This window comes from Nomascus leucogenys, unplaced genomic scaffold (assembly GCF_006542625.1).
Source record: "Nomascus leucogenys isolate Asia unplaced genomic scaffold, Asia_NLE_v1 Super-Scaffold_285, whole genome shotgun sequence".
In the NCBI taxonomy this organism is placed as follows: Eukaryota; Metazoa; Chordata; class Mammalia; order Primates; family Hylobatidae; genus Nomascus; species Nomascus leucogenys.
Genome location: NW_022095770.1, coordinates 2,427,630 through 2,448,002, shown reverse-complemented (window position 1 = coordinate 2,448,002; position 20,373 = coordinate 2,427,630). Strand labels below are relative to the sequence as shown.

The window sequence follows — 20,373 nt, the reverse complement described above, 5'->3', positions numbered from 1 at the left end:
AGCAGCTGTTTATCTGAGATAAAGTATTTACTTTATCAGAGAGAATATAAATAATTGTTTAAGGAGATATTGCAAGATTGAAATGGTAAGAAGACAGGACCACGATTTATGCAGACTTTTCAGGAATGAAAGTTTGGGTCACCATGCAACCACATACAGGACTCTGACTGCTAAGATTGTGGCTTGGGGGAGGAGGGCAGAATGGGCAGAAGAGAAACTTAATAGCAAGTACTGCTATCTCATAGTAACATGTGTATTTGCCTCATATCAGTGGTATTGAATATAAAAAATCTATTTCTTCAGAATAAGAATGGTAACCTCAGATTATAAACACAATAGCTCCCAGGGATTTGGTTAACCTTATAATACATATTTTAAAAGATGGTGTTTCTGAACAGCAGGCAGTATAGCACTATTTACACAATAGGAGTTCAGAGTCCTTACACAGCAACATAAGGACTTCACAGTGTTTCAGGGCTCTGTGCAGTGAGGCCTGTTGGGACTTCAATAGTGGACCTGAGAAGACTGGCTCCCAAGAAGGTTGGCTGGTACAAATATCCAGAGGCATGTGAGCATTTAGACATTTAGGCATTTAGAGGCACGTGAACCAAAATGGAGAGCCTCTGGGCTGTGCTAATATTTGGTGCTAAGTAGGTTATGAAGCCTGGACTATAGGGAATCCATCCCATTGAAACAAGGCTCCTGTCATCAATTTGGGGTACAGAGAGTAGTGTCTACACAGTGGAGTGCCAACAAATGGCATGGGGATCAGGGCTCAGATCTGGAGCTCAAATCAAGGATACTGAGGAAAGCTGCTACTTGGTGGACATGAGTAATCCAAGAACTCATCAGAGGACACATGGTAGTCTAAGGGACACGTCAGCTCATTCCCTTCATAGGATCCCCAGTAGAGTACTAACTAATGTTGGTTGGATTCTTATTGGCTGAGGGATGTGATTGGGCTATGAAAGTACAAGGTCTTTAGTCCTGATCACTGGGCACAGTTGGGGAAGGCAGAGACCTAGTGGTGTCCTTTTGGTTACAGTGGCATCACTACTTCCTGACAGTGTTTCTCATGTTCATCTGATGGGCATCAAATAATTTTGTTGGGGGTGATATGATTTTACTTGGCTGGTGTCAGAAGGTACGTCAAGCTATATAACAATTGGGAAGAAGTAATATAGTAACTGGAAGAAAGTAAGAACAGACAAATGTGAGAAGTCAAGTAATTAGAATATGTAAAATTTCCAATTATTATTTTGGGGGTTTTATTTGAGATATTCCAGAATTTCCAGGATTGAAATAATTTAAAGCCAGAGAGCTGGGAGCCTTCCACATATTGTGTATCTTAAAGAGTAATATTGGGTATTTACAGACTTTTTTACTCAGTGAATTTACTGATGGTAGTGTGAACATACATGATTAAAAAACTTACTCAGAAAAGGCATGACAATAGTTCTGTCTTCCGAATTTCTGGATACGTCAACCTTCAACTGCTATGGGTTACTAATCTTTAATTTTAAAGAGTATTATGTACTTAAGTAAAGATAAATTCTGACAAATTGGGATAGTTTGCATCAGTAAGAAAGTTTATTGAAATTCATTAGTAAATGAGAACAGAAAGTTGTTTTTCTTTCCATTAAAGAACACTTTCTGGTAAAGTGAAAAGAAGAAATACAGAAACCACAAAACACCTTGTAGACACCTTATTTTTAAGGTCTATTTCCATAGACCATCGAGACAGAAGTGTTTTCTTGGAGACTTTGTTTTCCATGCATCTGTAAATAATGGTCTGTGTGAAGGGAGACTCTTTCCTCTTGATGCAGTTTAATAGTAGTGTTTCTTGGTTTCTGATTCAACCGTAGATGAAAGGACTCTGCCGTCGGGTGCCACCTCTTCAATAATTGTCTTGATTACTCTGGTTTTGTTAGTATCTGTGTGAATGATGAAAAAAAAATTTTAAACAGTCTGCAGGGATCCTTAGTAATTAACAAGCAAATATTGTAAAAAGGAAATTTCAACTTTACATTGTTAAGTCCAAAAAAATGCTTAAGGTATGACATTTTGATGATGCCGTTTTTCACGGTTGGTGTTAAGAGTAGTTTGTGAACAAATGCAAACGGAACCGTCTCTAAGATTTTTAATTTTTTAAACCAACTCTAGAGCTTAAAGCGCAAAAAAACCATCACAGGAAGTTAAAACTAATTCTGATTACCCCAGCTAGTTTCTGCTGACCTTGGTCCCTTAGATGAAGACTCGCCCACAGACCCGGAAGAGGAGGACTTGTGGCCTCCGCTAGAGCTGCCGCCGCCGTAGCCACCGCCTCCGGAACATCCGCCGCCGCCGCCAGAACTTCCGCCCCCGTAGCCGCCTCCGGAACTGCTGCCGTGGCCACCGCTGGAGCTTCCGCCCCCGTAGCCGCCGCCGGAGCTACCGCCGCCGGAGCTTCCGCCGCCGGAGCTTCCGCCGCCGTAGCCGCCGCCGGAACTACCGCCGCCGAAGCCGCCGCCGGAGCTTCCGCCGCCGTAGCCGCCGCCGGAGCTACCGCCGCCGTAGCCGCCGCCGAAACTTCCGCCGCCGCGTCCGCCGCCTCCGGAACTAAACGGGGTGAGGTCACATTCGGTTATCTCTAACGTTGGAAAACGGTGGGTAGCTTTCCAGTTGCCGTTAATTTAGAAAATAAGCAAAACGTGTTGAGAAAATAAACCCCTGCCAGGAATATGTTTTAAAACCCTGCCAGGTTTGTATTTTAAAACCCATCCTTTGAAAACAATGTTATGTTCACAGAACTCTTAAGAATCATTTTGGGCCGAATTCATGAGAAAGTGAGATTTCGGTTGCGTAATCCTTTTTCTGTACTCTACCCCTTCTCTTCCCTTCCTGTCATTCTCTGGCATCTTCTTTGGGTTTAGATAAGTCTTGCTATCTGGAATATTGAATAAAAGAAACTGGGATAACTTTTCATTTTAAAATTTACCTTCCCTCTCCTTCTAGCAGGCTGCGGTAGGTTTGAATTTCATTCTCCAGTCGGATCTTAATATCTAGGAGTTGTTGGTATTCAGTATTCTGGCACTCGGTTTCAGCTCGAATCTGTTGCAACTGTTCTTCCAGAGCGGAGATCTGGGCCTGAATCTGTGAGAGCTGCACACAGTAGCGACCTTCTGTTTCTGCCAAGGAGGCTTCCAGGGATTGTTTCTGAAACGGATTTTTTTGTGGCTTAGCGACTTCCTTGTTCAGTTGAGTATAGTGACGCTTATTTAATTATTTAGTAAGGCATTATATAGAAGAATAAGAAAATGAACAGAATTTGTTTCATGTTTAATGACACCATTTCAGTTTCAGCACTTTTAGATCAACGCCAGTAGTACTTTTCCTCCATTAACATAGAGCTTCACTTTGTTTTCTCTTTCTTACCTCCAACTCTGCATTTTTTTGTTGCATTGCATATTCTTAGGTGAGCATGGAACTTTGTATGATAAAGTTGAAGTCATTTCATGAGAATTAACATACCAGGGCCAGTTGGGACTGTAGTTCTATCTCCAGAGCTTGTACAGTACGTCTCAATTCAGTAATCTCAGATTTATGGCTGGACATCTGTTCAATGTTACTATCAATTTCTGTAGTCAGTTCCTTGCTCTAGAGTATTAAAAACAGGGAAAAGGGTGAGGAAATTCTGAAATGATAAAACCTCCATGAGTTTCACTATAAAGGAAGATTACTTTACCTTTTCATTGAACCAGGCTTCAGCATCTTTGCGGTTTTGTTCAGCAAGTTGTTCATATTGGCTTCTCATGTTATTCAGAAGTTGAGTCAGATCAACACCTGGGGCAGCATTCATTTCCACATTCACATCACCAGTGGACACATTTCGAAGGTCTTTCATTTCCTGTTTGAGGAACAGAAAGATTTAATGGCTACACGAGGACCATAATGAACTCTCTTTTGGCTGGGAAAAGTATAACTTTTGTGTCACCTCCTCGTGGTTCTTCTTCAGATAGGCCAGCTCTTCAGTCAGGCTCTCAATCTGCATCTCCAGGTCAGCCTTGGTCAGGGTCAGCTCATCTAGCACCCTACGCAGGCCGTTGATGTCAGCCTCCACGCTCTGGCGCAGAGCTACCTCATTCTCATACCTGGAACAAGCGTGATATCAATACTGGATGTAACTTATATACGGGAGATGTATCTGGGCAGAGACTATTTAAAAAGCAAATACATAGTTGATCTCATGTCATGGCAGTATTTGTCATGTACAGTTCACTTAGGAGTAATAGTGGTTTAATGGAAAAAAGCTTAACAGTTACTTTAAAATGCATTTTCTTCCTTTAATATTGCCAAAAAGGTAATACTGACATGGAAAATTTCTCAGATAACTCCAATACTATATAATTTTGAGTGAATTCAGGGAAATGTAAATGCCATTGTGGGCGTCCCAAGTCATTGTTAAAAATGACTGATGTATTCATTGTGATGGTATTATACAATGATCCCTTAACTTACTTCAGCCTGAAGTCATCAGCTGCCAGCCTGGCATTGTCGATCTGAAGCAGGATATTGGCATTATCAGTTGTTAGGTTGAGGATCTGGAGGGAGAGGCACAGTTATTTAAGAAGAGGTCAGATGCAGATATGGCTTTTGTAGTGGCATAGATGGCATAGATGAACTCTGCACTTTTATGTTTTTCTCTTACAAAATCTTGGGGAAATTTTTTATTTTAAATAAGAAATATTGCAGGCTTACCCATATACTTAACTTTGAATTATTTGTTCTCTTGGAATTTCTCCAGTCTTGTATTTCTGTACACAAATTATTCCTTTCTGAAAACTAACTGGAAATATATAGATGTATTCCTACAAGTGTGGCCTCCTCTTTTAGACTATGTGATTTCCATGTATTTCAGCCATGCTTTGGCTGACTCACACCTGCATTTGTTTAAGTCATGATAAATACTAATAAATAAATATATTCTGAACTGGTACACAATAGGTACAATTCAGAAATTCCTTAGAGGCAAGCAGTATCCCATTTTCGTACTGGAAAATTCATTTTTCTTGCCATGTTGGTACTGAATATGGCTTATTATCAGTCTGAATAACATTTTGTTCTGATACATTTCATGATTTCTTTTTCAGTTTCTACATTTGTAAATGACCTAGCATATTTTAACTGTGGACTCATTGTATGCTCATTAAAACCTCAAAAGTTCTTAGTAATCTGCTGTTCTCTTAAGACAAGCAACACACATGGTGGATGAAGATTGCCATGACCATACTTTCACAGATGTTTATCTTTGATGAGACTGGGTTGTTTTTGAAGCAAGAAAGTAACATAGGTAAACATAGTGAACAGCCACATTGTGCTTAATTTAAGATTCATCTGTCTGGATTACATGGACAAGATACTTAAAGCTGGATTTAAAAATACCTCTTACCTGATTTTTAAGGTCATCGATGGTTTTGTAGTATTTGCTGTAGTCACGAGGCTGCCCCTGGTGTGAGTTGCCATGCTTTTCATACCACTCCTTGATTTTGCCTTCCAGCTCATAGTTTGATTCTTCCAGAGCCCGAACTTTGTCCAAGTAGGAAGCCAGGCGGTCATTCAGATTCTGCATGGTTACTTTTTCATTTCCAGAGAGAAGGCCACCATCTCCTCCAAATCCACCACCAAAGCCTCCTCCAAAGCCGCCTCCACCAAAGCCACCCCCACCGAAGCTGCCACCTCCGAAACTGCCCCCTCCAAAGCTGCCTCCATAACCCCCACCAAAGCTGCTACTTCCATAGCTTCCACCAAAGCTACCTCCACCAAAACCTCCTAATCCTCCGTAGCCACCTGATGAGCCCCCAAAGCAGCCCCCACCAGAGCTCCCACGGCTGAAAGAGCCACCACTGAATCCCCCTGAGCTAAATCCTCCACCAAGGGAGCCTTTGCTGCTCGAAATTCTTAGGGATGATCCTCCTCCTCCTCCTCCTCCACTGCGGGAGGAAGAGTAGTGCTTGCTTGAGCTATATCGAACAGACATGGTGATGCTGTTTAGCCCAGGGAGTGCCTGCTACCAAGGACAGTGACAAGCGTTTATATAGTGAGAGGGTGTGTCCACATGTGTTAGAGTTTGCTTACTTGCATGGTTTTCTTTTTGCCAACTTAGCATCTTTGGCTTATGATTGCATACATTATCTTCAGTAATAACCAATCCCAATATGTACAATTTTGAATTTGCCCTAAGAATAAACAGGAGGTTTGCTATGTTGAAATTGAAAATGGGTGGAGTTCAGATGAGCATGTTTTATTATGCTTTTTACCTGTTGAAGAACATTGAGCAACCGTTAAGATCCATTTTTCTCAGCACTAATTCAGGTTGCATAGAATGTTTGCAAAGTTTAGAAAAAAAGTTTCAGCTACAAAATTATAGTTAAAATAAGATTTTTCAAATTCATATTTAAACAGTTTTAATTGGAACAACAAAGAGCATAAAGTCTGGCGGGATCATGCTATAATAAGGTTCTTGTAGACAACTGTAGGGAATCAAAAAGAAAATGTTACTAAAAATTTAACTAGCATCAATAGTTCACACATAAAATATTAAAGCCATAAAACCACAATTTAGGAGATTGTGTTTGTAGGAGATCTTTTAATTTATTTGGCAAATGAGAGTATATTGATATTTTGCCTAAGAAAGTGGAAGTAATGATTTTAGAATTTTCTAATTAATGATGGCATTATTTTTAACATTAAAAAATCTGAAATCATTAAATTATCCTGGGTTATTTTGCACTTTTAAATTCATCATAGTTAAAGTTTCTGTGAAGACCATAATAATGCAGAAAATCTGCATTATTTTCTTAGCATGAAATCCGAAGAACCAACTTGTAGTACTTTACACTAAGTTCTGATTGAGTAAAAAGGGAAAATTTGGATATGTTATGATTGCAAGTAAAAGTTTGCTTGCAAAAATGTAAATCTGTATTAGAGAATGATACTTGCACCAAATATTATAAACTAGACTGTGCACATGTGTTCCCAAGCTAGGTTCAGTTTCTCAATAAAAACAACACATTTTCTTGGATATACTGTGTACAGAATTTGGTATAACAGTTTGTCTAGTGAAGTAAATTGGGATTTTGGTACATTGTATAAGATTATATCTACCCATAGGCTATGATATTGCTGTTGTTTGGATGTATATATTCATACATGTTTTACAATTATGTAGTACTGTTTGTGATACTGTGATTTAAAAATTTCTAGAACAAGTTGTTTAAGATAGGAATGGGGGTTATTACTATTTTCTTTCTTTCTTTCTTTCTTTCTTTCTTTCTTTCTTTCTTTCTTTCTTTCTTTCTTTTCTTTCTTTCCTTTCTTTCCTTTCTTTCTTTTCTTTTTTTTTTTGGAGACGGAGTCTTGCTGTGATGCCCAGGGTGGAGTGCAGTGGCGCCATCTCGGCTCACTGCAAGCTCCACCTCCTGGGTTCACGCCATTCTCCTGCCTCGGCCTCCCGAGTAGCTGGGACTACAGGTGTGAGCTACCATGCCCGGCTAATTTTTTGTATTTTTAGTAGAGACAGGGTTTCATCATGTTAGCCAGGATGGGCTCGATCTCCTGACCTCTTGATCTGCCCACCTTGGCCTCCCAAAGTGCTGGGGTTACAGGCGTGGTTATTGTTATTTCTAATTTATAGAAGAGGAAGTTGAAGTTGAGAGGTTGTGATTTTTTCCTGAAGATATGTAACAAGTGGTTGAACTGCAATTAGAAGCTTGGTCTTTTAACTCCTTGGTTCTTTTCTACTTTACCAATGTGTATATATATTATCTGCTCCAGTGGATTTGGTCTAATGGAAATGAATGACTAATTCTCACCATAAACTTCTCCAAATGGGGAAAAAGAGCAAAACAAAAAGAACTTGGAATCATGAAAATATTGAAAGGGTAATGATTTGGCACACACTCTACCTTTAGTAATTGTTTTTTCAAATTAAGTTTATGGCTGCACATTTTGGTTTATGAAAACTAAGAAGTGGTTTCTGTAGGGAAGGGGAACCTGCTTGGGAGCATTAATCAAATGTTGATTGTTAAAGTGGAGGTTACTACCCAGCAAATCGCAACTCTTCCAACTTGTTAGTACATGCAAATGGGGCAGTAGTTAAAAGAAAAACTGAAACCCAACCATGGGAATTGATTCTTGATGAAGATAACCTACAGTTAAAGAAGGCTATGATAAATCAGGATAGGAAAAGAAAAAACTCCAATAACTTCAGAGAACATGTTGAAACCTTGATATTAATGAAACCTTTTTGGAAAGAAACATTTTAATTAAAGAGATATTTTGATTGATTTTACCTGTAATTAGCACAAGTTTTGGATCTTAGTATTACGAATTTTGTTTTAATATTAGCCTATAATTTCTCCCCCCAGTGGAAAATATAAAAAGCCCAATCTCCTTTCAGTTAATTAACAAGTGATATGAAGAGATCTCTGTTACAATCATATTAAACCAAAGAATATATGAAAGGGAATCTTTGCATGAAAGGACATGAGAACAAATACAGGTATGGAGGGCCTTCTAATACTATAACATTTAAGCTACCTTTACTGTTATTACCAAAGATTACTTATTAACTTGTATACTGTAGAAATTGATTTGTCTTTATTCACGCTGTCATTTGTTGAAATCAGCCTTTGGCATGAGTAAAATTAAGAGGTGCCACATAATAATTCTACAGCTAAATTGGATGAACCTTTATGATTCTAGTCTTGGCACCATTTACACTTGATTGCTATAATCCACTGTAACTGTGTTTTCATTGTATTCAATTTTTATTGCGTCTCTATGTAAAGTGCATTGGTAGGATTTAAAAGATAGAAAAATGAATGAGATACAGCTCCCGTCCTTATGGATCTTGTCAGTAGTTACAGTCTAATTGAGGAGACATGACATATACCATCAGCTTAAGCACTGTATGCTATATAAATGGAAAATGATGGTGGGGCTTGGATGTGTAGGGGGAAGGAGTTAACATTTCCTGAACATCTGCTATGATCTAGATGGTTTACTTTTCTTTAATCCTGCCCTAGACTCTCTAAGATAGGTATTATTACCTCGTTTAATAGCTAAAAAACCTAAACCTTAAAAAGTTTTAGAAATTTGCCAGATTATGTATGTATTTGTTTATTTATATATCAGCAGTGTCTGTATGATGACACACAGCCTGGTTTTGAATCAAGAGATACAGTTACAAAGGTGCTAGTTTTCATGACACCAGACTGGCACTCTTAAGACTGATGAGCAAGGGGTCATGTTGGAATGGGGCCACCTGAGAAAGTTTCATGGTGCAGTTGAAATTTAAGCTGAGTCTTATAAGGAAGAGTAGGACTTTTCATGTGTGCAACAGCAGAGAGAAGATTTCTGGGAAGTCGGGACTGTGAAAATGCCAAGCAAGTGGAGACACTGAGTGACCAGTTTGGCTGGAGTAGATCATCCGTATATATTAATTTATTCATTCCTTCAGCAGGTTTTATTGAGCACCTGCAATATGGCTTGGGGAATGCATAGGTGACCAAGATACAGCTCCTACCCTTCAAGAGTTTACAATCTACTTGGAGAGGCAAACAAACATACCCACGAATCAGATATTATAATATAGGGTAATCTGGGCTACACTTGAACAATGTTCAGGGTTCCGAGGAATTACAGAGAGGTTGTCTAACAGTCTAGAATGTGTGTGTGTGTGTATGTGTGGTGTGAGTGCACAAGGAAAGAATAGTGAAGTAAAGTTTGGGATTGAAGATGAGTTTTGGTTTAAGACGTGAATTTGAGGTAATACCAGGATATTCATGTAAATATGTCTTTAAGCAATTATGGGACTGCAGTTAAGGACAGAGTTCAGAATAGCAGACTTTGGGGGTAGTTAGGATCCCTAAGGGAAGGAATTTAGAGAGAAATGTACAGAAGGTCTAATTCTGAACTTTTGGAGTCACTTTAGGGGCTGGGAAGAAGAATTAGAGCTAGAGAATAATCCTGAAAAGAAGGACATCTAGGACCAGGGAAAGGGGGAAAGAGGATCAGTGGAGCCAAGGGAGAAGAGAACGCGGGTAAGGTGATCACCCGAGAGGACAATGAAAAGGTGGATTGAGGAAAGCAATTTGGAACCATTGGCATCCTTCCAGAGGACAGTTTTAATTGAGTAGTAGTGGGGCAATTCATGATGCATACCCAATATTGGAATTGATGACTTTGCTTATGGTATTTTATTTTCATGTTGTCCAGTTTATCCATTTCTTCTTTAATTGCTTCTGAACTTTGAGTCGTGGTTAAGACGGGTATAGGTGCTATTCGCATGGGGTTAATTTGGCCGGAGCTCTAAAAGCATGTTGTGGATTCAAGTTTGTTAATCAGTTTGACTTGTCTGACTGTTGGGATTTGGATCCTTTTTATTTCTTCCTTATTTTGCTTCGAGTAAAATCCTCTTTTGAAGTTTCTAGCTGAAAATTCTATTTGCAAGTTTCCTTTTCTGATTGAGATGTAATACATATAATTGAGGTATAATACATAGTTTAGGTAGTTGCAGAAGGACAAATCTGGTAATGCAGGTTATATCTCAAGATGGCAAGGTTGATGTAAATATTGAGAATTTTCTGTTGTTTATCACAAAGTTTAAGAGTCAGGCATTTTCTTTTTACTGTTCTGTGACTGCAAATTGCTTAATATACTTTTGTGATTACTACCCACAGAGTCGAAACCAGGTAGAAAATTGTATCATTATTTGATAGATTTGGTACCTTCTTCTCAGATAGCTAATTGTCGGACAATTAAGATATCAATGGATAAAGTTCATGTCTTCTCATTGGTAAACTTCTAAAATTCAGGGATCTTAAATCTACAAACACTCCTATATCAATTTTTCTGAAACTTCTGGGACTGTACTGTGATGGAAGCCACAAAAATATGGAAACTGCTTGAAGGCTTTTGAGGGTAGTGTAGCAGGATAAGTGGATGGGCTCTGGGGTCAGACTGCTGGGGTTAGAATCCAGGCTCCACCATTTACTGTGAGGTTTCATCTCAATGTCCTCCTCTCTAAAGTAGGGATTATAATTTTTGTTACTCTATGGAGTTGTAGCAGGAGTCAGATGACTTAATAAATATAAAGCGTTTAGAACAATGATTTGCATGCATAGAATAAGCACTTAATGAATATATTTTTGCTGCTATTACTGTTTTGTGATCTCTGTTTCTCATAGGCTAACCCACTGTCCCACCCACAGGATGCCTTCAAAATAGGAATGAATGAAAGGATAGGGTGAGAAGTTAGAAAATGGCTCGTGAGGGAGGAGAAAATGGCTGGAGAGGAAAGTAGGGTGGGGAAAAGGTGTTCAGTTTGATAACTTTTGTGATAAACCATCATCTGTTTTTCTTTGAGTGACGCTTCCTTTCACTTTAAACTTCATTTCTTTATCTCCTACATCCACCAGGGCACTAATTTTGTCACCTTCTCTTTGTCATAGCTAATGTATTCGTTTCTTTCTGTGTAGCCCCACTGTAACTGCCCTAATCTGGGCTTTCACCACTTCTCTCGAAGATTACTTCACCAGCTTCTGAAGTGGTTTTCTTGACTCAGCACTGTCAGTTAAGATCTGTTCACTGCGGCAAGATTGATGTTGTTGAAGCAGTACTGTCATCACTTCATCAACATACTCAGACCTCTTGTGGACGGATTAAGTCTTCTTCATACCCTTGCCCGACTCTGTCTGTCCAACCTCATGCTCCCTGCGGTGAGTCAGGGTGGGGAGTGGAAGGAGTGCTACATTCTCTTCATAAAGTAATTATGTGGCCCTGGGCAAGATACCTAGCTTTCTGTGTCTCAGTTTACTACCCTATAAAATATGGATAGTAATATTAAATATTAAAATGTGGATAATAATCCATGATTCAGTGAAAAAATGTGTGTTAGCATCTCCTTAAAGAATCCTTTAATTACTTAATCCTTTAAGCAGGCCTTTCTTACTCTTGGCTAAGATGCTATGCTTTGTTCCATTTTAAGGCCTGTGTTTGCTGCTCTTGGCTTAGAATGCCCATCTTCTGCTTTGCTGTTTATTCAAGTTATTCTACCTCAACTCCAGACTCTGACTTAAATGCCATCTCCTTCACGAGACTTGTCACCATTAGTCTCTAGTTCACGGCTGTCTCTTTCTTCTCATTTCCTATGTTGAACAACTTGGTGTTTTATAATTTGTTATAATATTCTGGCCTCTTTATTAGTGTTCCCAATGCGATACGACATTTAAGTTCCTTTAGAGAAGGGAGGGTGCCTCTGCTCTTGCTGCACCCAGTACTCATTGTTCTCTGAATGTTTTCGTATTGCCTCAGTGCCTTTCCCCACTTTCTTTGCCTTTATTTTTTTTCTCTAAACTCTTGGCCTGTATGTTTTGGCAATAGTGCAAGTTAAAAATTTAAATAAAGGCTGGTTGAAGGCTTTAAAGGAAATTATGATACTTTTTGATGTAAGAATGTGTAAGAATGATAAGAAAACCAAGATTCTGCATAGGAATTTTAAAATACCTTAAGTATATAAAGATATATTCCTTAGAATGGAAATACACTATATATATTAAGAAAACATTTTAGCCCTCACTGTTTCCTCTTCATTAAAGGTCACTTTTTTTTGTCTTGGATCTGTTGAGATTATCTTGATACTAGTAACCTGCTAAAATACATCTGTAGTTTTATTCTAAAATTTGAATTTTTTTCATACATCACATCAAATTGAAAAGCTTCTGCACAGCAAAGGAAACAATCAACAAAGTAAAGAGACAGCTCACAGAATGAGAGAAAATATTTGCAAACTATCCATCTGACAGAGGATTAATAACCAGAATATATAAGGAGCTCAAACAACTCAATAGGAAAGAAAACCTAATAATCTGATTAAAAAAATGGGCCAAAGATCTGAATAGACACACAAATCTCAAAAGAAGACATACAGGCTAGGCATGGTGGCTCACACCTCTAATCCCAGCACTTAGGGAGACTGGGATGGGAGGACTACTTGAGCCTAGGAATTCAAGACCAGCCTGGGTAATGTAGGGAGACCCCATCTCTACAAAAAATAAAAATAAATTAGCTGGGTGTGATGGTATGTGTCTGTAGTCTCAGCTACTTGGGAGGCTGAGGTGAGCCATGTTCATGCCACTGCACTCCAGCCTGGGCAACAGAGTGACCTCAAAAAAAAAAAAAATAAGAAAACATATAATGGCAAACAGGTATATAAAAAGGGGCTCAACATCATTGATCATCAGAGAAATGACTCAAAACTGTGCAATGAGAATGTAATTCTCATTGCCGTTGAATGAATAGTGTAAATTATTACAGTCACAATAATTTGTTGTACATCTCACCCCACTTAAAATGGCTTTTATCCAAAAGAGAGGCAATAATGAATGCTAGTGAGGATGTGGAGAAAAGGGAACCCCCTCGTACACTGTTCTTGGGAATGTAAATTAGTACAGCCACTCTGGAGAACAGTATGGAGGTTCCTCAAAAAGCTAATAATAGAACTACTGTATGATCCAGCAGTCCCACTGCTAGATATATACCCCAAATCATGGAAATCGGTATATCAGTGAGATATCTGCACCCTCATTTTTTTTTTTTGCAATACTATTCACAGTAGCCAAGATGTGGAAACAGCCTAAGTGTCCATCAATAGACAGGTTGTTAAAGAAAATGTGGTACATATGCTCAATGGGGTACTATTCAGCCATAAAAAAGAATGAGATCCTGTTATTGCAACAACTTGACTGGACCTGGAGGACATTATGTTAAGTGAGAGAAACCAGGCATAGAAAGATGAACTTCTCATGTTCTCACTCATTTGTGGGAGCTAAAAATGAGAAAAATTGAACTCATAGAGATAGAGAGTAGATTAATGGTTACCAGAGGCTGGGAAGGGTAGTGTGGGGCGAGGGGGCTGGGAAGTGGGGATGGTTAATGGGTACAAAAATATAATTAGATAGAATAAATATAATCTAGTATTCGATAGAACAACCGGGTGATTATAGTCACAATAATTTATTGTATATTTTAAATTAAAAGAATATTATTGGAATATTTGTAACACAAAGAAATGATAAATGCTTGAGGTGATGGGTACCACATTTACCCGGGTGTGATTATTATGCATTGTTGCCTGTATTGAAATATCTCTTGTTCCCTCTGAATAATACAGTTACCATGGACCCATAAAAAGTTAAAAATTTTGAATTTTTTTTCTATTAGGAGAATTGACAATTCTAGTTGGGTTTCTGACTAGCTAGCCTATGAGTATGTTGCAATTGAAGGATTAAATATAATATAACTTAACTTTTAAATTTCATTAGTATATCATGGATTTCTTTTCAGGTAAATTAATTTCATTCTGTAAAAGACATTGCTCACTATGAGTTAGCTGCATTAGTAGGATAATTAATTAACATATAACACAAAATAGAAACATAATATCCCTTTTAGTTTTCATAAAAATAGTGAAGCTGAAAGTACCAAACGATTCTCTACAGACCCCAATTTTAAAATATTGAAACTGAACATTGTCCAAAATTCAGTGGCTGTTTTCTCCCCCTCATAAATCTAAGAAAATTCGTTTAGGTCCAGTTGTGGTTGCTTGTCCAATTGGTCATTTCAAGGATGGCTGGATATGAGAGAAAAATAACATTATAATTGGGTATAACTTCGTAATTTTTACTTAGAGAGTCTGGACAGATCTAAATAGAATAGAGAAACTTTTGGATTAGAAATGATACATACAGAGGTTAACGTTCACAGTGAAAGCAGTAGTCCGCCACTCTAGTGATTTTAAGTCAGTATATGTAACGTGCTTAAATTTAAAGGAAAAAGTCTTAAGGAATCAAATTAATTTCCTAATTTTAAAGGTTTTAAAAAAATACTTGATCTTAATGGACTCAGACATAGTCAATTTGATAATAAATGGACCTCTGAATTTGAATCATATTTTTTTTGGTAAGGGGGTTGTAAGAATGGTAGAGGAATAGATTTAAATAATTATTTAAATGTAACACACGATAGTAGCAGAGAAAATAATTATTTAAATGTAACACACAATAGTAGCAGAGAAAATGTACCGTAACCATTCTGTGGCTTCTTTCACAAGGCTGACGATTGATAATGTCCAAAGAACTTTTGATTTCTTGTATTAAACCCATTAAACAAATATGCAAATAACACTTGCAAAGTCAGTCCTAAGATAGAGTTTATAGAGCTTGTTGAGAGTTTTTTATGTTCCAAGACCTGTTCTAAATTTTACTTGCATTTTTGTCTCATCAAATCCTGTTGGCAACTTTATGAGGGAAATTTTATTTTATTTTATTTTATTTATTTTGAGATGGAGTTTTGTTCTTGTTGCCCAGGCTGGAGTGCAGAAACTCAATCTTGGCTCACCACAGCCTCAGCCTCCCGAGTAGCTGGGATTACAGGCATGAGCCACCATGCCTGGCTAATTTTGTATTTTTAGTAGAGACGAGGTTTCTTCGTGTTGGTCAGGCTGGTCTCAAACTCCTGACCTGAGGTGATCCACCCGCCTCAGCCTTCCAAAGTGCTGGGATTACAGACGTGAGCCACCACCCTTGGCCAGAAATTTTATTTTAACTAAGATTAGTTGGCCAGGCACAGTGGCTCACGCCTGTAGTTCCATCACTTTGGGAGGCCAAGGCAGGAGGATCGCATGAGCCCAGGAGTTCGAGACCAGCCTGGGCAACATGGCGAAACCCCGTCTCTCCAAAACACACACACACACACACACCACACACACACACACACACACACACACACACAGCCTGGTGTGATGGCACGTGTCTGTGGGCCCAGCTACTCAAGAGGGTGAGGTGAGAGGATCACCTGAGCCCAAAAGGTCAAGGCTGCAGTGAGCTGTGATTGCACCACTGCACTCCAGCCTGGGTGACAGAGCGAGACCCTGTTTCCCAAAAACCCCCTCAAAAAAGAAAAGAAATTAGTTAAAATTTAGCATGCCCAAAACTATTCAATAGAAGGACTTTGGTGGGATTTGAACACAGACCTATCTTCAGAGCTTTTTAAAAACACAATGATTAACTGTTTTTTTAAACACACTGTTGCTGGCTTAAACATCGAGTAACTCCTGAAACTCTTTTGAAATGAGCTAAAATTGTATTTTTCGGGCATGTGACTTGGAAAATTAACACGAACATAAGGGATTTTAGTTTCTTTTTCAGACTAGACAAACCTTCCTTATCATACTTTTGTGATGAAAAAAATAGACTAATTTGAAAAGAAAAAGAACTAATAAGGCAAGATGTCCTGCCCTGGAAGAGATCAGACTTGTAGGCCTTGTCTGTTCCCAGGCGAGACTCTGCACTAACTTCTTGAGGGTCCCTCTGGCGTGGGTTTATGGAGGTTCCTAACTCTTTGGCAGACCAGTCATTAAAATAACAAATCACAGCAATTAGCCACCATGCATAATTGAAGCATTAATCCTTTTATAATTCCGGCTTTTTCAGATGGAGCTAACACCCATTATGGAGATTAACCACTTTTCATCAGGTTTTTAACTTAAGTCTTGAGGAATACAACCGTGAACACAAGGTGTGTATCTGAATTAATTTACTAGTAAACTATGACATGGAGGGGTTCTGCTGCTTTTAAGTTTCCAACTTATATACATTTAAAAGCTATTAAACTTTTTGGTGTCTCTCCACATATTTTCCATATTGATAATTTTGGTAAAAATGTAGAGCTAGTTAGAATTTTCTAGTCTAATGCTTAGATATAAATGAGTGCATATTTGCAGAGCTATAAGATGTTGCATTATTTTTTTTTCTTGGCATCTGGAACATAAATGCTAAATTTGGTCTAGTTAGAATTTCCTGCTTCCCTCCCTCCCCTGCTTCCTTCCTTCCATCTCAAAACTCTCCAAGGATGAAGACCCCACAAGCTATATTGGGGTAACATATTGTAACAGTAGTTACTTTCAGTTTCGGTCAAACTAGATTAAAAAGAAGACAAGTATCACATGTTCTCACTCATGTGGGAGCTAAAAAAGTTGATCTCATCGAGATAAAGAGTGTATAATGGTTACCAGAGAGGCTAGGAGGATAGTAGGGAGGCGGGGGAGAGAAAGTAGGGGATAAAGAGGGGTTGGTTGATGGGTACAAAATTACAATTAGAAGGAATAAGATCTAGTGTTCAGTAGCACAACAGAGTGACTATAGTTGACAAATTCACTGTATATTTTAAATAACTAGAGTGAAATTAGAATGTCCCTAACACAAAGAAATAAGTGAGGTGATGAATATCCCCATTATCCTGATTTGATCATTACACATTGTATGCTTGTATCAAAATATCACCTGTACCCCATATATATGTAGAACTACTATGTATCCATAAAATTTTTAAAAAATTTAAAGGAGGAAAGCAATGGAAAATAAAAGTAAAAAGATGATTCATCAAAAATTACAATGTAGAAGAATAGTGCAGAATGGCATAAACTAGTACCACATAGAACTTAATTTGTAATTGTAAAGAAACCATGTAAGTATATTTACTCCTGGTATTGTGTCTTTCTCTCTTATCCTAATTTACTGTTCCTCTATAGTTTAAAATTAAAGAATTGCTTTTAAATTTTACAGGGCAAACATTGTACTGTGGAGACACAAAATGTTTTGAGACATCAGTGACCAGACATGTCACGTGTGAATATACCGTTGGATTTCAAAGCAACACATTGTAATTTTTTTTTGTTTTTTCTTTTACAACAGATTCATTTTATTGTCATCACCATGGGGCGTATCCTGTTGTTGAGTTCTCTGGTTCAGACCTCTGAAGACTTCTCAGATGGATCCTAGGTCTCTGGGCTTGCCCTGAAATTACTCGCTGCTCAGGGAGAGAGTTGGAATGGTTGGCATCCTCCCACTCTGTTGCGCCGGCTGTGACCCCTCACTCTGTTGCTCCAGTTGTGTCCCCTCTGTTGCTCTGACTGCAGCTCGTTCTGTTAGAGTTCCTCATTCCATTGGTCACTGTGGCCAGAGGGTGTTGGCAGCTCCCTTCCTCAAGTCTTCTTAAAGCCGTGGATTTTTGTGGAGCGTTTTTCTTCTTGGCTCTCCCTTGAGTTGTTTTCCTTTCTTCGCTATCTTGGGACTCTTCTTTGTGCTTCCGGACGTCGGTTGAGAGAATGACTTCTTCTTCCTTGTCTCCTTGGTGTTGGCTGGTGGTTGCTCTTCAACAGCTGGACCGGAGGCTCTCGGTTTTCCCTTCAGCTTCAACAAGTCAGTCTCTCTCAAGGGTCTCACGCTGCAGCATTCTTACCAGAGGCCACTAGGCCTGGAGTTCCAGTTCCAGTGTCTGGAGAGTCCACCTCAGCTCAGCAATCTCATGCCGGTTGCCAATTGTCAGCAGAAGCCAATGCCTGCCCATCAGTTCTTTACGCTGAGGTGTTAGAGTGGAATAAAAATATAAATACTACTAGTAGTTTTCATGACTTCTGCTTAATATTGGATATTTTTTTGTTTTGTTTTGTTTTGTTTTGTTTTGTTTTGTTTTGTTGGTGTTAGGCTTACCTTACATTAAACCAGGCCTTAGCCTTTCTGTGGCTTTGTTGTGGCAAAGCCTCATATTACTCTCTAGTCTGGTTCAGCAGGACAGTCAGGTCCACACCTGGGCCCGTTTGTTTTCTACGTTTACCTCAACATAAGGTACCTTATCATTGTCAGCCTTCATCTCCTGATCCAACATAAAATAAGATGCCACAGGTTACTTGATTTTGCATCTGGAATATGATTATTTAAGGAAATTAAAAATTTAACACTGAAACTATAGAGTTTAGAAATCTTCTTTAAGGTTTCAAAAAAATTTCTAGGAGACAACAAAATAGTGTTACTAGATTTAGCAAATAAAATACAGAATGCCAATTAAATTTGAATTTCAAATAAACATTGAATACTTTTTTTTGTATAACTATGTTTCAAGCAATATTTGGGACATATCTGTTATAGTATTCATTGTTTACCTGAAATTATAATTTAAATTGAGAGTTCTTTATTTTATCTGGCAACCCTATTATAAAAATATTTAGGATCAATATAAAGGAATAATATTTTTAATTTTTACAAAATATTTTAATATAAGTAATTTATTTGATTTTCACTTCATCCTGAGAGGTAAGTTTTGCCTCACAGTCTATGTTACTTTACCTGTGTTTTATGAAAAGACTGTCTCTTATAATGATAGGCACCACTACCATATCTTAACAAGTATTGACATACTGAAACTTTACATTCATTTTGTGTAGTTCCCGCCTCTTCATGATTGTTTCTGAGGTAAGTCAGCTCCTCCATCTGGCTTTCCATTTGCAACTCTAGGTTAGTCTTGTTCAAAGTCCACTCATCTAAGACACTTTGCAGGCCCTTGCTATCAGCCTCAACACACTAATAAAGGACAACTTTACTCTGGTATCTGAACAGAGCCCAATTAGAAGAATCAGTACAGCTTAAATGGAGGTCTCCTCATCCAGTGGTAATAAAACATCCCACATAGTGGAGCTTAAAGAGCACAGCACTGGGGTGTGATGACATGGGTTCAAATTGCACCTCTGCCATGTTCAGCTGTCACCTTGGGCAAATTACTTCTCTGAACCTTAGTTTTCTCATCATTAAAATGGGAATATTGGGTGCTTTTTGTGTGTGTGGTTTTTATTTTTATTTTTATTTTTATTTTATTTTTATTTTTTTTTGAGACCAAGTCTTGCTCTGTCACCCAGGCTGGAGTACAGTGGCGTGATCTTGGTTCACCATAATCTCTGCCTCCCAGGTTCAAGTGATCCTCCCGCCTCAGCCTCCCAAGTAGCTGGGATTACAAGTGTGCATCACCACACCTGGCTAATTTTTGTATTTTTAGTAGAGACAGTGTTTCACCATGTTGGCCAGGCTGGTCTCAAACTCCTGACCTCAAGTGATCCACCTGCCTCAGCCTCCCGAAGTGCTGGGATTACAGGTGTGAGCCACCGTGCCCGGCTAAAATGGGAATATTATGAGAATTGAGTTAATGTACAAAAATGCTTAGCGCAGCATCAGTGTTCAGTAAATGGTAGGAATAACATTATTAAAGCCATGAAAGAGTGAAAATCTCCCGTCTGCTCTTTGACTAGGAAGGGAAGCAAGCTCCTGTTCATGTACAGGGCAGTGCACCTTTGTTTTACAAGGACTATGTCTCCCCAGTGAAAAAAAATTCAAGTAGAGTACGGGGACCTCCTGCAGTTCTATAAAAACCAAGTCTTTGACCTGTGGATTGGAGAGTTATACACCGTACACGAGATTTCAAATCGCTAGCCTGGGAGTTTTCACA

The 20,373-nt window shown here is 38.6% G+C and overlaps 2 protein-coding genes across 2 annotated transcripts; one reads left to right on the top strand and one right to left on the bottom strand.

Annotated features, from left to right (window-relative positions):
* Positions 1-1,568: 1,568 nt before the first annotated feature.
* On the bottom strand, positions 1,569-6,016 carry KRT10 (keratin 10). Its single transcript, XM_030808221.1, has 8 exons — positions 5,429-6,016; positions 4,498-4,580; positions 3,974-4,130; positions 3,725-3,886; positions 3,511-3,636; positions 2,978-3,195; positions 2,216-2,598; positions 1,569-1,934 (listed from the first exon to the last, which is right to left on the bottom strand). The coding sequence occupies exons 1-8, from the start codon at positions 6,014-6,016 to the stop codon at positions 1,828-1,830; spliced, it is 1,824 nt and encodes a 607-aa protein (XP_030664081.1). The 3' UTR covers positions 1,569-1,827.
* On the top strand, positions 2,558-18,785 carry LOC100588676 (transmembrane protein 99 (putative)). Its single transcript, XM_030808222.1, is given in 5 exon segments — positions 2,558-2,607; positions 16,533-16,617; positions 17,793-18,070; positions 18,073-18,554; positions 18,557-18,785. Coding segments are annotated over 3 exon segments (792 nt in total). The 5' UTR covers positions 2,558-2,607; positions 16,533-16,617; positions 17,793-17,928; the 3' UTR covers positions 18,725-18,785.
* Positions 18,786-20,373: the final 1,588 nt, after the last annotated feature.

Bases quoted from the DNA above. Each gene is read 5' to 3' on its own strand.
- KRT10 (XM_030808221.1), bottom strand. From the start codon at position 6,016: ATGTCTGTTCGATATAGCTCAAGCAAGCACTACTCTTCCTCCCGCAGT. The intron at 4,581-5,428 runs GTAAGAGGTATT...CTCTCCCTCCAG, and splicing joins TCGATGACCTTAAAAATCAG to ATCCTCAACCTAACAACTGA. The intron at 3,887-3,973 runs GTGACACAAAAG...TTCCTCAAACAG, and splicing joins TGAAGAAGAACCACGAGGAG to GAAATGAAAGACCTTCGAAA.